Below are 14,326 nucleotides of genomic sequence, written 5' to 3'. Positions count from 1 at the left end.
GGAGAGTGAAAGACAAGAGGATGAAGCAGCTGGAGGCGGCAACGGCCGAACGAACGAAAAGAGCAAGCCGGAGAGAGAGGGAGAGCGTTACTCACGTGCAGTAATTCGGAGGGACCATCCCGTAGACGTGGACTCTGTCGCACAGCTCGATGGCGATCACCATGGTGAACCAGCCAGTGCTCAGCCAAGACCGGGACGTCACTCTGCGAAGCGACCAGGGGCGGGGGACAAATCATCAAAGCAAAGCGAAACAGATAGGAGACAGAGAATGAGAAAATGGGAAGGACGTTAAGAGCAGCGGTCTGATTTATCTACTGGCTTAATTCGTTAACAGGCCATCTTTCTCACAGAAACTCTTAGAGCACCAGAAGAGCCCTGCTGGATCAGACTAAAGCCTCCGGCATGGAGAGGTTAGGCCGCTCGGAGGGTTCGTTTAACTCCCACAGCTAATATCCCTTGATTGTCCATACATTTGACCACTCCCCCTTTCAACTTGTCTAGGTATCCTCAGGAATCAAATTCTGAATAATGCAAAGAGCCAGTGTGGTGTAGTGGTTAACTGTGCAGACTCTTATCTGGGAGAACCGGGTTTGATTCCCCACTCCTCCACTTGCACCTGCTAGCATGGCCTTGGATCAGCCATACTCTGGCAGAGGTTGTCCTTGAAAGGGCAGCTGCTGTGAGAGCCCTCTCCAGCCCCACCCACCTCACAGCGTGTCTGTTGTGGGGGAGGAAGGTAAAGGAGATTGTGAGCCACTCTGAGACTCTTCAGAGTGGAGGGCGGGATATAAATCCCATATCATCATCATCATCATCATCATCAAAACAAACAAACAAAAAAAGACTGCAATCTTTTCAAAATGTTGGCCCATCTTCAATATGGAACATGGGACCCACTTTTAATTTTTTACCATGCCTGCCTGCCTCTATCTATATCTGTCTGTCTGTCATCCATCCATTCTTTTCCATTCCCCCCGCCCGTCTTTCTCATATATATTAGGGGCCAGAGCTACAAACCAGAAAGATCATATTTCAGATTTCCCCTCTGCTATGGCAAGCCACTCATATCTCTCAGACTGCATTTTTTTTCAATGGGCGTCTTACAGTCCAGGCAGGTGTGAAGGAAACTTAGTCCAGTTTGCCAGGGATCTGCCTTTGGGCCATAGAGTAGAGGTTAGAGCAGGGGAGTTGAACATGCAGCCCAGGGGCTGAATCAGGCCCCTGGAGGGCTCCTATCAGGCCCCCGAGCAACTAGCTGTCATCTGCTTCCTTCTGCATCACAGCTTGCTTTGCAAGACTTGCTCAACTGCACAGGAGCTATAGATCAAAACCTCTATTTTCTCCATTGGTTGAGGCTCCTGCCTTGGGTGGGTAGGTAGATAGGAATGGCTTGTTTTTCCAGGCTCTCTCCATCGCACAGCAGAGCTACTGAGTCAAGTCTCTCTTCCTTCTATTGGCTGAGGCTCCTCCCCCTCCTTGGGAAGGAAGGAAAGAGCCAGAGCTTCCTTTGCCCAGGTAGCAGAGATATAAAGGTTTTAAAAGAAATAGACAAACATGACTAAAGATTTTTTTTAAAAAAAACCACACCTTAAACATGCTTAAAACATTAACACTTGTTGGTCTTAAGGGTGCTTTCTTTGTATTTCTCCCGTGGGATCCAGGGAACTGAGCAAAGGAAGCTCTGGCTCTTTCCCTCCCCCCCAGGGGACCAGGAGGGAAAGAAACCTCAGCCAATGGAGAAAATTGAGGTTTTGCTCTGTAGCTCCTGTGTGATTGAGCAAGCCTTGCAAAGCAAGCTGAGATACAGAGGAAGTAAGAGAGAGGGAGAAGGAAGCAGACAGCAGCCAGTTGCTTGGGGGCCTGATAGGAGCCCTCCGGGGGCCTGATCTGGCCCCTGGGCCGCATGTTTGACACCCCTGGTAAAGTATCGGTGAACTCCTTCCCCAAATTCCCCTCTTCGACAGGCACAACCCTCAAATTACCAGAAAGTTCCCAGGTCAGAGTTACAGCACTCCTTGCAACTGTACTACACCCTGCTTTGGCAAATGCAGGGCTGATCCTCGCCACTGTTTCCTTATGATGAGATGTCAGATAGCATCTGAAGTCGCTTTGCACAAAGACAGCACATTCGCCCAGCTAGCTCAATGCTGCCTACTCTGACCAGGGGCAGCTCTTTTGCAGCATCGGAGCTCTTTTAAACAGGATGCTGGATGCTGAGTCTGGGTCCTTCTACATGCAGTGCAGGGGCTGAGCCGTGAGGGCCCCCTCCTTTTCCAGACAGTTTTGCCTTCACAGTTTGTCTTCCACAGTCATGAAAGACCACTTTCATTTTTCACCGCTTACAGAACGGAAAGCACATCCTGGCTGCGGTCAGATGAGAAATGAGATCTGTCATTGTTGCTGTTCCCATCTGGATTTAAAGTGCACGATCAGGCAGCAACCTCTGCCTCCCCGTTCCCCAGTCGTCATCCCGTTCTGACCTGCCTTTGAAGCAGAGTTATCAGGCACCGGAGAAAATCCAGTATTTATGGATGTCAGCGCCTTCACCCTACCTCCCCAGAGAGCTGAACTTTCCTGTCAAGAACTGAAGCTGGTTGCGAAGCGTGAACATCTCTCCCCTCATTTCCCCCTCTCCAAGTGGTTGGCAATGTGCATATAAGCACATGCGCACCCATAACATTTTTAAAACAAAACTTTATTTCATTTTTATCTCCCGCCCTATCCCGCGAGCGGGCTCAGGGCGGCTTACAACAATAAAGCAACAGGGTTAAAATAATGCAAAACACAGACATTTCAAAGCAGGAGCCGCACAGTAAACAATCTTGCAGACATAGGCGGCAAACAGCATGCGGCTGATGGCTAACAGCACAGCATAACACCATAATGGTGAAATGCCGGGGGAAGTGATGACTTTCAAAGGATGCCCACTGGATTGATTAAAAGCCTGGCGGAAGAGCTCTGTCTTACAGGCCCTGCAAAACCTTGATAAGTTCCGCGGGGCCCGGATCTCCAGCGGGAGCTCATTCCACCAGGTAGGGGCCCAGACCGAAAAGGCCTTGGCCCTCGTTGAAGTCAGCCGGGTGTCCTTAAGACCAGGGACTATGAGGAGATGTTGAGCAGCGGACCTCAGAGCCTGGGGGGGATCATATGGAGAGGGTCCCGAAGATATGCAGGCCCCTTGCCATAGAGGGCCTTAAAACTGGATAGCGTGCTCTGTGGCTGACACGCAGCACTAAACTGGACAACTGAACACAGAGCGAGCATGCAGGCTTTATCTATGCTCGATCTTTGTCTCCCAAAGCTTACATGATTCTCCACTCCTCCATTTCATTCTGCCTTGAGGTACATAGAAAGGCGGGCTATAAACGTTTCAATAAATACATCATCTTTGGCTGCCTGAGACCATAGGTGGCCAGCTGCCAATCACAATACCAAGCTAGGTGAACCAATGGCCTGACACGGTATACGGCAGGGGTGGCCAAACTTTGGCTCGGGAGCCACATGTGGCTCTTCCATACATATTGTGTGGCTCTTGGAGCCCCCACTGCCCCATCAGCTGACTTAGAGAAGGCACTTCTCTCTTTAAATCACTTCTCCAAGGCAAGCCAGCTGGCGGCTTGTAGAATGCATTTAAAGTTGCTTTCTTTCCACCTCTCCCCATCTATTTCCTTCCTTCCTTCTCTTGCGGCTCCTGAACATCTGACGTTCATGTCTTGTGGCTCTCAAGCATCTGCCATTTGTTCTATGTGGCTCTTACGTTAAGCAAATTTGGCCACCCCTGGTATAAGGCAACTGTTTGCGAGCTCAGGTCAGTACACGTTAAGACTTTCCCACAAGGCTGGAGCTTTCAAAACACCCTCAAGTGTAGCCCCTACGTACCATCTTGTGGCAATGAATTCCACAAGTGGCAATGAATTCCACAAGTGGCAATGAATTCCACAAGTGAAAAGCGCAGCTAGCCTCTTTTCTGTTCCCTCACCATGACAAGGCTAATCTGGAAACGGGGGCTACAGACGAGAGGCCAGAGAGATCTGGGCAGATTTACCTGTCCTTTCCAGTCTCCTTCCTGAACAGGTTGTCAAACTGACTCATGCGCTTCTTGGTAGTGACGAAAGCCGACATGTTGGGGAACGACACACTGACCCGTTGGATGACCTTGTTGAAGACCTGTTCCATCTTGATGGGAGGCCCCCAGAAGATCAGGATAGTGTCCGGTGTCTTGTTGACGAATTCCTGCGGCCTCTTCAGGACCCTGTAGAGACTCGAATGGGCTACCACCCGGAAGGTGGTTTTGTTCCCTACATCAGCCTCGTACCCCGTGGTAGGAGCATCGTTCATGCGGATGGTGCACTCTGTCCGATCGATTTCGGGACCCAGTTTGCTCTTGAGGAGGTGGCTGGAACTGGTGATAATCGCACACTGGTTGCAGTGACGGTCCAAGGTCTGGGAAGAAAGAGAGGAAAATGCATGCGCATGAACTGGGTACAGCAGGGGTCCCCAACCCTGGGCCGTGGACCAGTACCGGTCCATGGCTTGTTAGCAACTGGGACATGAGTTGTATAATTATTTCATTATATATTACAATGTAAAGCCCCGTTGCGTAGAGTGGTAAAGCTGCAGTACTGCAGTCTGAACTCTCTGCTCACAACCTGAGTTCGATCCTGGTAGAAGTTGGTTTCAGGTAGCCAGCTCAGGTTGACTCAGCCTTCCAAGGTCGGTAAAATGAGTCCCCAGCTTGCTGGGGGGAAAGTGTAGATGACTGGGGAAGGCAATGGCAAACCACCTGCCACCTGTAAAACCACCTGTAAAAAGTCTGCCATGAAAACGTTGTGGAAACAATGTCACCCCAGAGTCGGAAACGACTGGTGCTTGCACAGGGGACTACCTTTAATGGTCTGGTTTCCGATAGTTCAGTTTCTTCAAGAGAAAGCAATTCTGTCATCCAATCATTGTTTTCAGGAGCTTATATATTTTTTAAAAAAGGATAAATTACTTTTAAATGACAATAGATTAAAGAACAATGAACAGGGGAATAATGGGGTATCGAATTATAGGAAAAGAAATTTTGCTTAGGGGTTTTAGATTGGCTGCAATTTTGTTTCACATTTCATTTTATCTTTTGTGTTACTAATATTATCTCTTGTGTTACTAATGCTTAAAAAAATATTCTTTTTAAAAAGATCACCTCCATGAGTTTCATTCAAAGAAGTTTCACTGCATGACAATAGGCAGTGAGCAAGACTTCTCTTGCTGAAACTGTAGCCCAAGGCCTCAATTCCCCCAGATATAGGTTCGGGTTAGGGTTGCCAAGTTCCTTGCAGCCTCAGGCGGGGGACCTATTGTATCATAGAGTTTTCCCTCCCAAATGGCTAGAGCGTCCAGGAAAACCATAGAGTTTTCCCAGAAACGCCTAGAGTGGCTGGCGTGATATCATCATGCCAGCGACATCGTGATGTCATCACACCGGTGACATCATGGGCCAGCGGGATGGGAACCTCCCAGGTTCCCCTACCCAGACCGGGGTCTTGGCAGCCCTGATTGGGGCCCATCCGTTATACATTCAAAATGCTAAGTGCCAAGATCTACCCATTGCAAGTCCCCTTTCTCCCCTTTATGGCATTCCAAGCATTAGCTGTGAGAGAGAAACAAATGTACATTCTCTGAGAGCCAGATAACGCTCTGTGTGACCTCAATGCGCGTACTTTCTCAGGGCAGAAACGGTTACTTGGTAAGGTACAGGCACAACAGGAAAATGCGCTCATGAGCAAAGTGACAAGGCAAAGCCTGGACCCTTTGTAGCTACAATAATCATGGCAAGAGGCAGGTTTCCCCAAGAGAGCAAACAGGGGCTTCGCTGGAGCCATTTCAGATGGGGAAAACAGCACAGCAGGGAAGGTTTAAGTTCCCTCCCACTCACCCACCCCGGACCTATTCCATATTGGCCTATGCACACCTAAAAATTAGGTTCTGGGCACTGCATGTCCCAGAGCCCATCCATAAATAGGATCTGAAGCAATAGAAGGACTTTGTAACGTGCATTGATTTACTGCTCACAGTTTATTTCTTTACTTCCTGTATACTCTGCTTTTCGCCCTAAGTTGGAGTGGCCGTCTCCTTATTATCCTCCTGACAACCCCATGAGGCTGCGCAACTAGCCCAGCAGGGCTTTTTTTGTAGCAGGAACTCTTTGGCATATTAGACCACACACCCCTGATGTAGCCAATCCTCCTGGAGCTTACAGTAGGCTCTGTACGAAGAGCCCTGTAAGCTCTTGGAGGATTGGCTACATCAGGGTGTGTGTGGCCTAACAGGCAAAGGAGTTCCTGCTACCAAAAAAGCCCGGTAGCCCAGGATCACACAGCAAGTTCCAAAATTTATAGAATGCCTTTTTGTCCAATCAGGCCCACCCATGCAGCTAACAGTTAAAAAGCATTACAAAAATACCTTATAAAACATTTGGAACCAAAATGAAATGCATATATATATAAGGCACAGGGATAGAAATTAAAATTTAAGGCAGGCACGAAGGAATGCCACATGGAACAAAAGATCTTCACCCACTGGTAGAAGACAGTTCTAGGAGGAGACAGAAAAATATCCTTAGTATTGAGAGCTGCCTTGAAGACCAAAATGATGGGCAGCACGCAGGCTATCAGTTTTTGAACTGAAGAAACATGAAGGTGCATTTAACAAAAAAAAGTTCACTGTGCAAAGTTACTCTGGGAAATGGAAAATGACATCAGCTTTGTCATGTGAAAACAATGAGCCTGCTTCAGAGGGAAGGGCAGGATATACATTGAAATGATGATGATGATGAAATTGGATTTATATCCCACCCTCCATTCCAAATCTCAGAGTCTTAGAGCGGCTCACAATCTCCTTTATCTTCCTCCCCCACAACAGACACCCTGTGAGGTGGGTGGGGCTAAGAGCGCTCTCTCAGAAGCTGCCCTTTAAAGGACAACTCCTACGAGAGCTATGGCTGTCCCAAGGCCATTCCAGCAGGACCAAGTGGAGAAGAGGGGAATCAAACCCGGTTCTCCCAGATAAGAGTCCGCACACTTAACCTCTATACCAAACTGATGATGATGATAAACCCCAAGTTTCACATCTGCAAGAGAGGATGGGGTTCCCTACTGGGATATTTTTTCCTTGCAAGGATAATGCAGCGAAAAGTTCCAGATGCTTTAAGTACCTTGTTTCCAGACACAGGGAGGTAACCATTTTTCACCCCCCATTCCTTCAGGCTAGAAGGAAGAGGGACCTTTTCTCCCAAAGAGGTGTAGTGGAATTCTTCACTCCTGCTGTTGGAGCTGTAGATAATCAGCAGCGTCACCAGACCGAACAGGATGAGGAAGACAGCAGCACGAGGACTCTGCAGGTGCAAAAAAAAGAGGAAACGGCCAAAGATCAGGGAGGTGTAACAACCCAGTGCTTGGAAACACCTTTGTATGGCCCCTAGATGGATTCCACACATACGTGGACCTGCATGTGTGAAAGTCAGAAAAGAGGTTTTAACTCTGCTTATATCAGGTTTCTAATATCAACCACAATCATATCGGAAGACAAACTTATAACTGCATTTCAACTCTTTGGTGTCACGAAGGCTGCTTACAGATGGGCGGTTAAAGCCGCTCCGGGGACAGCAGGCAGGTGGATCTAAAAAGCACATCTACATGCACACATCTGTCTGCCATCCCTGGCTTTGAAAGTGGTGCCTTTTCACTGTGGCACCTCCGAGGCACCTCCCCAGCCATCTGGACAGCTGGGAAGTGCCTGGAGGGTGCCCGGGGAGCTGTGGGTGAAGTGCGTGAGCGCTCCAGATTCTCCCCGGGACGCCTGCAGCCTGTCCCCCTTCTGTGGGCTGTCGGGACACTTGTGGGCACTCCTTTTCTGGCCGACTCACTTTCGGGTTGGCTTGAGGTTGCCCTGAGCTGGCCATCTGTTAGCAGCCCCCTTGTTCCAGGTTTGAAGAAATCCCAAGGAAATAATACATGAGATCCAGGTTTGTTTACGACAAGGTTTTTAATAAAGCGGAAGTTACAGAAACTTAGCCGCACCACAAGCATAACTAAAACTACATATCTTATGTCCTAAATGCTGGCTGCAAGTCAAGTAATCTTCAGCCCCTAAGCATGAGGGAGACAACTATCCTAAACCAGAGGTGTCAAACTCATTTGTTACGAGGGCTGGATCGAACGTGTCAGTTTGATAGACCAGGCCACGTTTGCCATAAAACGTAACATGAAGTACCGGAGATAACAGACTTTCCTGCATTGTGCTCTCAGGTGATCTCAGATGTCAAATGGCAATACCGGTGAATGACAATAGCAGGCTTGATTAGATTAGGTATGATATGCAGAGGGGTAGTACATATACATAGACGCTGGAGATACCTGCATTGATAATAAGACAGGAAACCTAGGTCTCAGTTCCATCCAGGAGGATGCAAAGAATAAATGGACGTAAGTCTGTCATTAGAATCCACAACATTCAGTTGCTGACCTAAGAGTAGCAGTGCTCTTACAAAGTAATTTCAAAGGGAGAATAGAAAGAGAGACTGCCAAATTGCAATTGATAATGAAGTTGAAGACAATGCAACCTCCAGGACTGAATTAAGGGCTGGTTTTCCTGTCTCATTGCCAATGTGTACTGTTATTATTTGGCATATGAAATCACTCCACTCTCCAAGATATAACGACCAATCCAAGTGTTCGAATTCCCAGGGCTTTTTTTGGTAGAAGCAGCCCAGCAGGAACCTATTTGCATATTAGGCCACACACCACTGGTGTCACCATTGTTTCACACAGGTCTTTTTTGTAGAAAGAAGCCCAGCAGCAGGAACTCATTTGCATTAGGTCACACACACCCTGACACCAACCCAGCAGTCTCCAGTTTCATACTTCGAGACATAAGAACATAAGAGAAGTCGTGTTGCATCAGGCCAAAGGCCCATCCAGTCCAACACTCTGTGTCACACAGTGGCCAAAAAAGCTCAGGTGCCATCAGGAGGTCCATCAGTAGGGCCAGGTCGCTAGAAGCCAGGCCTGGCTAAATCATAACCTCACTTAGGCAATTTGTCCAGATTCATTCCCACTGTTGCCCCCTTCCAAGCACCAAGAATACAGAGCATCACTGCCCCAGACAGAGTTCCATCAATACATTGTGGCTAATAGCCACTGATGGACCTCTGCTCCGTATGTTTATCCAATCCCCTCTTGAAGCTGTCTATGCTTGCAGTTGCCACCACCTCCTGTGGCAATGAATTCCATGTGCTAATCACCCTTTGGGTGAAGAAGTATTTCCTTTTATCCGTTCTAACCCGACTGCTCAGCAATTTCATTGCGTGCCCACGAGTTCTTGTATTATGAGAAAGGGAGAAAAGGACTTCTTTCTCTACCTTCTCTATCCCGTGCGTAATCTTGTAAACCTCTACCGTGTCACCCCTCAGAAATATGTGCTTCCTTGCTCATTATCCAGCAATGATGCACACACAACACTACTGGCTACATTGCCCCTACCTTTCAGGAGCTGCAACGCACATCAAAATTGTAGTGCTAGGGCACTAGGGTAGGAAGGAACCTGGGAAGCCCTTCAGAGAGCCAGCTGCGCTCTTTTGGTGGGATTAAGCACATGGCCATTGTTTTAAAACCACAGAAGCATTTTGGTTTATCTGGATTTTATGCACCGTCTGATCCATTTGCACTTTGATGGCTTTATCACTCCTCCCCACCCCCCCCCAACCCGCCCCAGCACTTGCGTTCTCTCTCTATTCCAGTTCCATCAGTGGCTTAGCCAGGCCGAACTTGAATCAGAGCAATAAATAATTAACCCACAAATGGAAAGTTAGAAGCACGAGGGATAAACATGCAAGCTAGGCATGAAATCTGGCCATCCTGGGCACTGAGAAAATTAAAAGGGAACAGAGAGCTGCACTAGAATATGGCGTGGTTTGATTTGCTTGTTTATTGTCTAAGTGCAGCTTTGGATCCAGGAACCTTCCCTTCAAACCTCAGCTAAATCCAGAGGTCATTTTGTAGAGAAAGAAGTGCTGGAGCTCATCAGCACAACTCATTTCCATAACTTATCTGCATAGGCCGCACCCCCCTGACATCACCGGAAGGTGTACTAAATTATATCAGTTCAGCATCTACTTTAAAATGCTTCTTGAATTATAACTGTCCTAATAAAACCTTACTCCTATCATACTTCTTAAATTACTTTCTCCGATGTGGCCAGAGTGGCATGATGAAGATTTCTATCTGTCTGCTTTAGATATTTTGGTTATTTCCCCATTTTTGTGAGGGAAGATATCAGAAAGTTGGTAAAATCGAGTTCAGCAAAATTTTCTCAGGGGGTTTGAACAATGGAGCCCAGAAGCAACTATTTGGTGGGGGAGGGGGAGAAGAAAGAAAGACCACAATAAAATCTAGAGGTTCTGCAGCGTAGCTCCTGTGAGCTCCTGTTCAAAATGAGGCCTGGCTAAATCATGACCTCACGTAGGCAATTTGCCCAGATTCAAGGCTCAGTAGAGATTTGGGGGTAAAGCCTAGAGAAGCAGAGTGTGGGGAGGAGAGGTTATCTCAGCAGGGTATAATGCCATAGAGCAGGGGTGGCCAACGGTAGCTCTCCAGATGTTTTTGCCTACAACTCCCATCAGCCCCAGCCAGCATGGCCAATGGCTGGGGCTGATGGGAGTTGTAGATAAAAAACATCTGGAGAGCTACCGTTGGCCACCCCTGCCGTAGAGCCATTTTCTCCAGCGGAACTGAGTCCTATAGCTTGAAGAGCAGTTGTAACTTCAGGGTGATATCCAGACCCTTTCTGGAGATTGGCAACCCTAACTGAAAGGTTATTATGTCTTGTCAATAATTATTAACTAAAAGGTAATCCCCTGCGCAAGCACCTGTCATTTTGAACTCTGGGGTGACGTTGCTTTCACATTTTCTTGGCAGACTTTTTACAGGGTGGTTTGCCATTGCCTTCCCCAGTCATTTACACTTTCCCCCTTTTGTTCAGGTCACACAGGCGAGTCCGACTCTTTGCAACCCCGTGGACCAAGTCACGCCAGGCCCTGCTGTCTTCCACCATCCTCTGAAGTCCACTCAAATTCATGTTAGTTACATCAGTAACGCTGTCCAATCATCTCAACTTTTGCCGCCCCCTTCTTCTTTTGCCTTCTGTCTTTCCCAGCATCGGGGTCTTCTCCTGGGAGTGTTCCCTTCTCATTTGGCGGCCAAAGTATTTGAGCTGACTTTACCCCTACGCTGCTATAATTTTTGGCTGAAGTGAAACAGTGATATGCTCTTATTACTTATCTTTATAGCAATTCTGCTATTAATCCATTCGTCACTATCGGCATTAAACATTTTTAACACTGTTCTAGGTTTACATAAAAAGCCTCCTCAGGCTAAAAGTTTCAGGGTTGCTATTAATGCTTAATACTACATTCCAGGGCTTTTTTTGTTGTTGAAAAGTCCAGCAGGGACTCATTTACATAGTAGGCCACACCCCCTGAAATCGCCATTATTCTGCACAGAGCTTTTTTTGTAGAAAAAGCCCAGCAGGAACTCATCGGAATATTACGTCACACCCTCTGATGCCAAGCCAGCCGGAAGTGCGTTCCTGCTCAAAAAAAGCCCTGCTATATTCAATTTGCCAAATCCCTTGACTACACTACAACTGGGCCACGATTCCCAAGTTGCAACACCATCGTACATCTCCTGTTAATTGATTCGTGAGTATCAGCACTCGCGCACCATTATTAGGGACAGGAGAGGATGCTTAGGAGACGGCAGATGCTCACCAAGAAAAAGCTGCAACTAATTAGAACTCGGGCCAAGAGGGAGGGGGGCTCACCTAGCACTGTCTTACCGCATTGTTTTCCATGTTGCTGTCGCAGCTTTAAGTCGTCGCCTTGATCAGTGTGGCTTGGGCACCTGCAAAAAGGCAAAGAGACTGGGTTATCTTGAGGCAGACAGTCCCAGCACGGTGCAGTCTCTAGAGTGTTCCACTAGAACAGGGGTGGTCAAACTGTGGCTCAGGAGCCACGTGTGGCTCTTTCGTGCATATTGTGTGGCTCTTGAAGCCCCCACCGTCCCATCTGCCAGCTTGGAGAAGGCATTTGTCTCTTTAAATCACTTCTCCAAGTCAAGCCAGACAGCAGTTTGGAGAAGGCATTTAAAGTTTAAGTTGTTTTCTTTCCACCTTTCTCTCTCCCTCCCCCCCATCTACTTAAGAACATAAGAACATAAGAGAAGCCATGTTAGATCAGGCCAAAGGCCCATCCAGTCCAACACTCTGTGTCACACAGTGGCCCAAAAAAAATTTATATATATATACACACACTGTGGCTAATAGCCACTGATGGACCTCTGCTCCATATTTTTATCTAACCCCCTCTTGAAGGTGGCTATTTGCTTCCGCCCTCCCTTCCTCCCTGTCTTGTGGCTCTCAAACATCTGATGTTCATGTCTTACGGCTCTCAAACATCTGATCCTTATTCTATATGGTTCCTACGTTAAGCAATTTTGGCCACCCCAGCACTAGAACCTGAGAGACCCAGGGTCGAATCCCCACTCTGCCATGGAAGCTTGATGGGAGACCTTGGGCCAGTCACGCTCTCTCACCCTAAGCTATTTGAATTGTTGCTGAGAGGGTAAAATAGAAGAGAGGATGTCGAGGGAAGACAGTAAAAACCATTTCCAAAGCTGTTTGGATTCTTTAAAGGTAAAAAAAAGGTAGTCCCCTGTGCAAGCACCAGTCGTTTCCGACTCTGGGGTGACGTTGCTTCCACAACGTTTTCATGGCAGACTTTTTACGAGGTGGTTTGCCATTGCCTTCCCCAGTCATCTACACTTTCCCCCCAGCAAGCTGGATACTCATTTTACCGACCTCAGCAGGATGGAAGGCTGAGTCAACCTTGAGCCAGCTACCTGAATTTAGCTTCTGCCAGGATCAAACTCAGGTTGTGAGCAGAGAGCTCAGACTGCAGTACTGCAGCTTTACAATCTTCACCGGGGGAGGGGGCTGAGTTTACCTCTCTGAAGTACATCTATTGTTCCCCCAATAAGCATGCACAGCTAGAATTTAAACCTTAGAGCAGGGGCGGCCAACGGTAGCTCTCCAGATATTTTTTGCCTACAACTCCCATCAGCCCCAGCCAGCATGACCAATGGCTGGGGCTGATGGGACTTGTAGGCCAAAAACATCTGGAGAGCTACCGTTGGCCACCCCTGCCTTAGAACTTTCCAGTGAAGCTGACTTCTTTGCATCTTTTCTTGGCAGCTGACACAGGTTGATCCAGACCAGGTAGTTCTAGTTCTGAGGTCACTGACCCGTCTTTATTTTTGCACTAACAGCACATCCCACCAACCCTTCAGGACTTCACCATCCTAACATATCTCCATCTGTATTCCCTAAACTCATCAGGACACATTCTCAAAAAAGGTCCAGACAAAGCTCACACATTAAAAGATTAAATAATTAGCTAAAATAACCAGAAAATTCAAGCAAAAGAAATCCCTTTTGAACTCTCAGCTTCCCAGGAAAAAATGGCTGCTTTGAAGGGTGGGCTCTATGCCGGGGTGTCGAACTCATTTGTTATGAGGGCCGAATCTGACAAAGATGAGATCTTATTGGGCTGGGCCGTGTTGGGCTGGGCCGTGCGTGTACCGATTTAACGTTAGGTAGCAGAGATATAAACCTTATAAAGGACACAGACAAGCACAATCAATTTTTTTAAAAAACCTTAAAACATTAGCACTTGTTGGTTTTAAAAGTGCTTTCTTTGTATCTCTCCTGTGCAATCCATGGAACTGGGCAAAGGAAGCTCTGGCTCTTTCCTTTCTTCCCGAGGGGACCAGGAGGGGAAGGAACCTCAGCCAATAGAAGGAAAAGAGGCTTGGCTTAGTAGCTCTGCTGTGCGATTGAGAGAGCCTGGCAAAGTAAGCGCTGCCCCCCCTTCCTCCCCAAGGGAGGAGCCTCAGCCAATGGAGAAAATAGAGGTTTCACTCTGTAGCTCCTGTGCAATTGAGCAAGCCTTGAAAAGCAAGCTGTTATGCAGCAGGAAGCAAGAGAGAGGGAGAAGGAAGCTGATGACAGCCAGTTGCTCGGGGGCCTGATAGGAGCCCATGTTTGACACCCCTGCTCTACAGCATTGTACCATGTTGAGGCCCCTCCCCTTCCCAAACCCCACCCTCTCCCAGATCCATCTCCGAAGTCTCCAGGTGTCTCCCAACCCAGGCCTGGCAACCCTCAAACCCCCTCCCCACCTTTGGCCTTTCCATGAGCACTACTTTCTAGGTAATGCACAGTCTCCTCAGAT

General features: G+C 47.8%; 1 protein-coding gene across 1 annotated transcript in view; it reads right to left on the bottom strand.

Annotated features, from left to right (window-relative positions):
- The window catches only part of ST6GALNAC6 (ST6 N-acetylgalactosaminide alpha-2,6-sialyltransferase 6), a 51,525-nt gene that overhangs the window by 1,113 nt on the left and 36,086 nt on the right, over positions 1–14,326 (bottom strand). Inside the window, exons 3-6 of the mRNA XM_060251393.1 lie at positions 11,875–11,939; positions 7,196–7,375; positions 4,046–4,443; positions 96–203 (exon numbers count right to left, since the gene is read on the bottom strand). Of these exons, the coding sequence (XP_060107376.1) occupies positions 96–203; positions 4,046–4,443; positions 7,196–7,375; positions 11,875–11,889 (701 nt within the window). The 5' untranslated portion in view covers positions 11,890–11,939. The remainder of the gene's footprint in view (positions 1–95; positions 204–4,045; positions 4,444–7,195; positions 7,376–11,874; positions 11,940–14,326) is intronic.

The sequence above is a fragment of the Heteronotia binoei genome, chromosome 12, assembly GCF_032191835.1.
Source record: "Heteronotia binoei isolate CCM8104 ecotype False Entrance Well chromosome 12, APGP_CSIRO_Hbin_v1, whole genome shotgun sequence".
NCBI lineage: Eukaryota > Metazoa > Chordata > Lepidosauria > Squamata > Gekkonidae > Heteronotia > Heteronotia binoei.
Note: the sequence above shows the minus strand (reverse complement) of the source record. Positions and strands in the feature narration are given on the sequence as shown.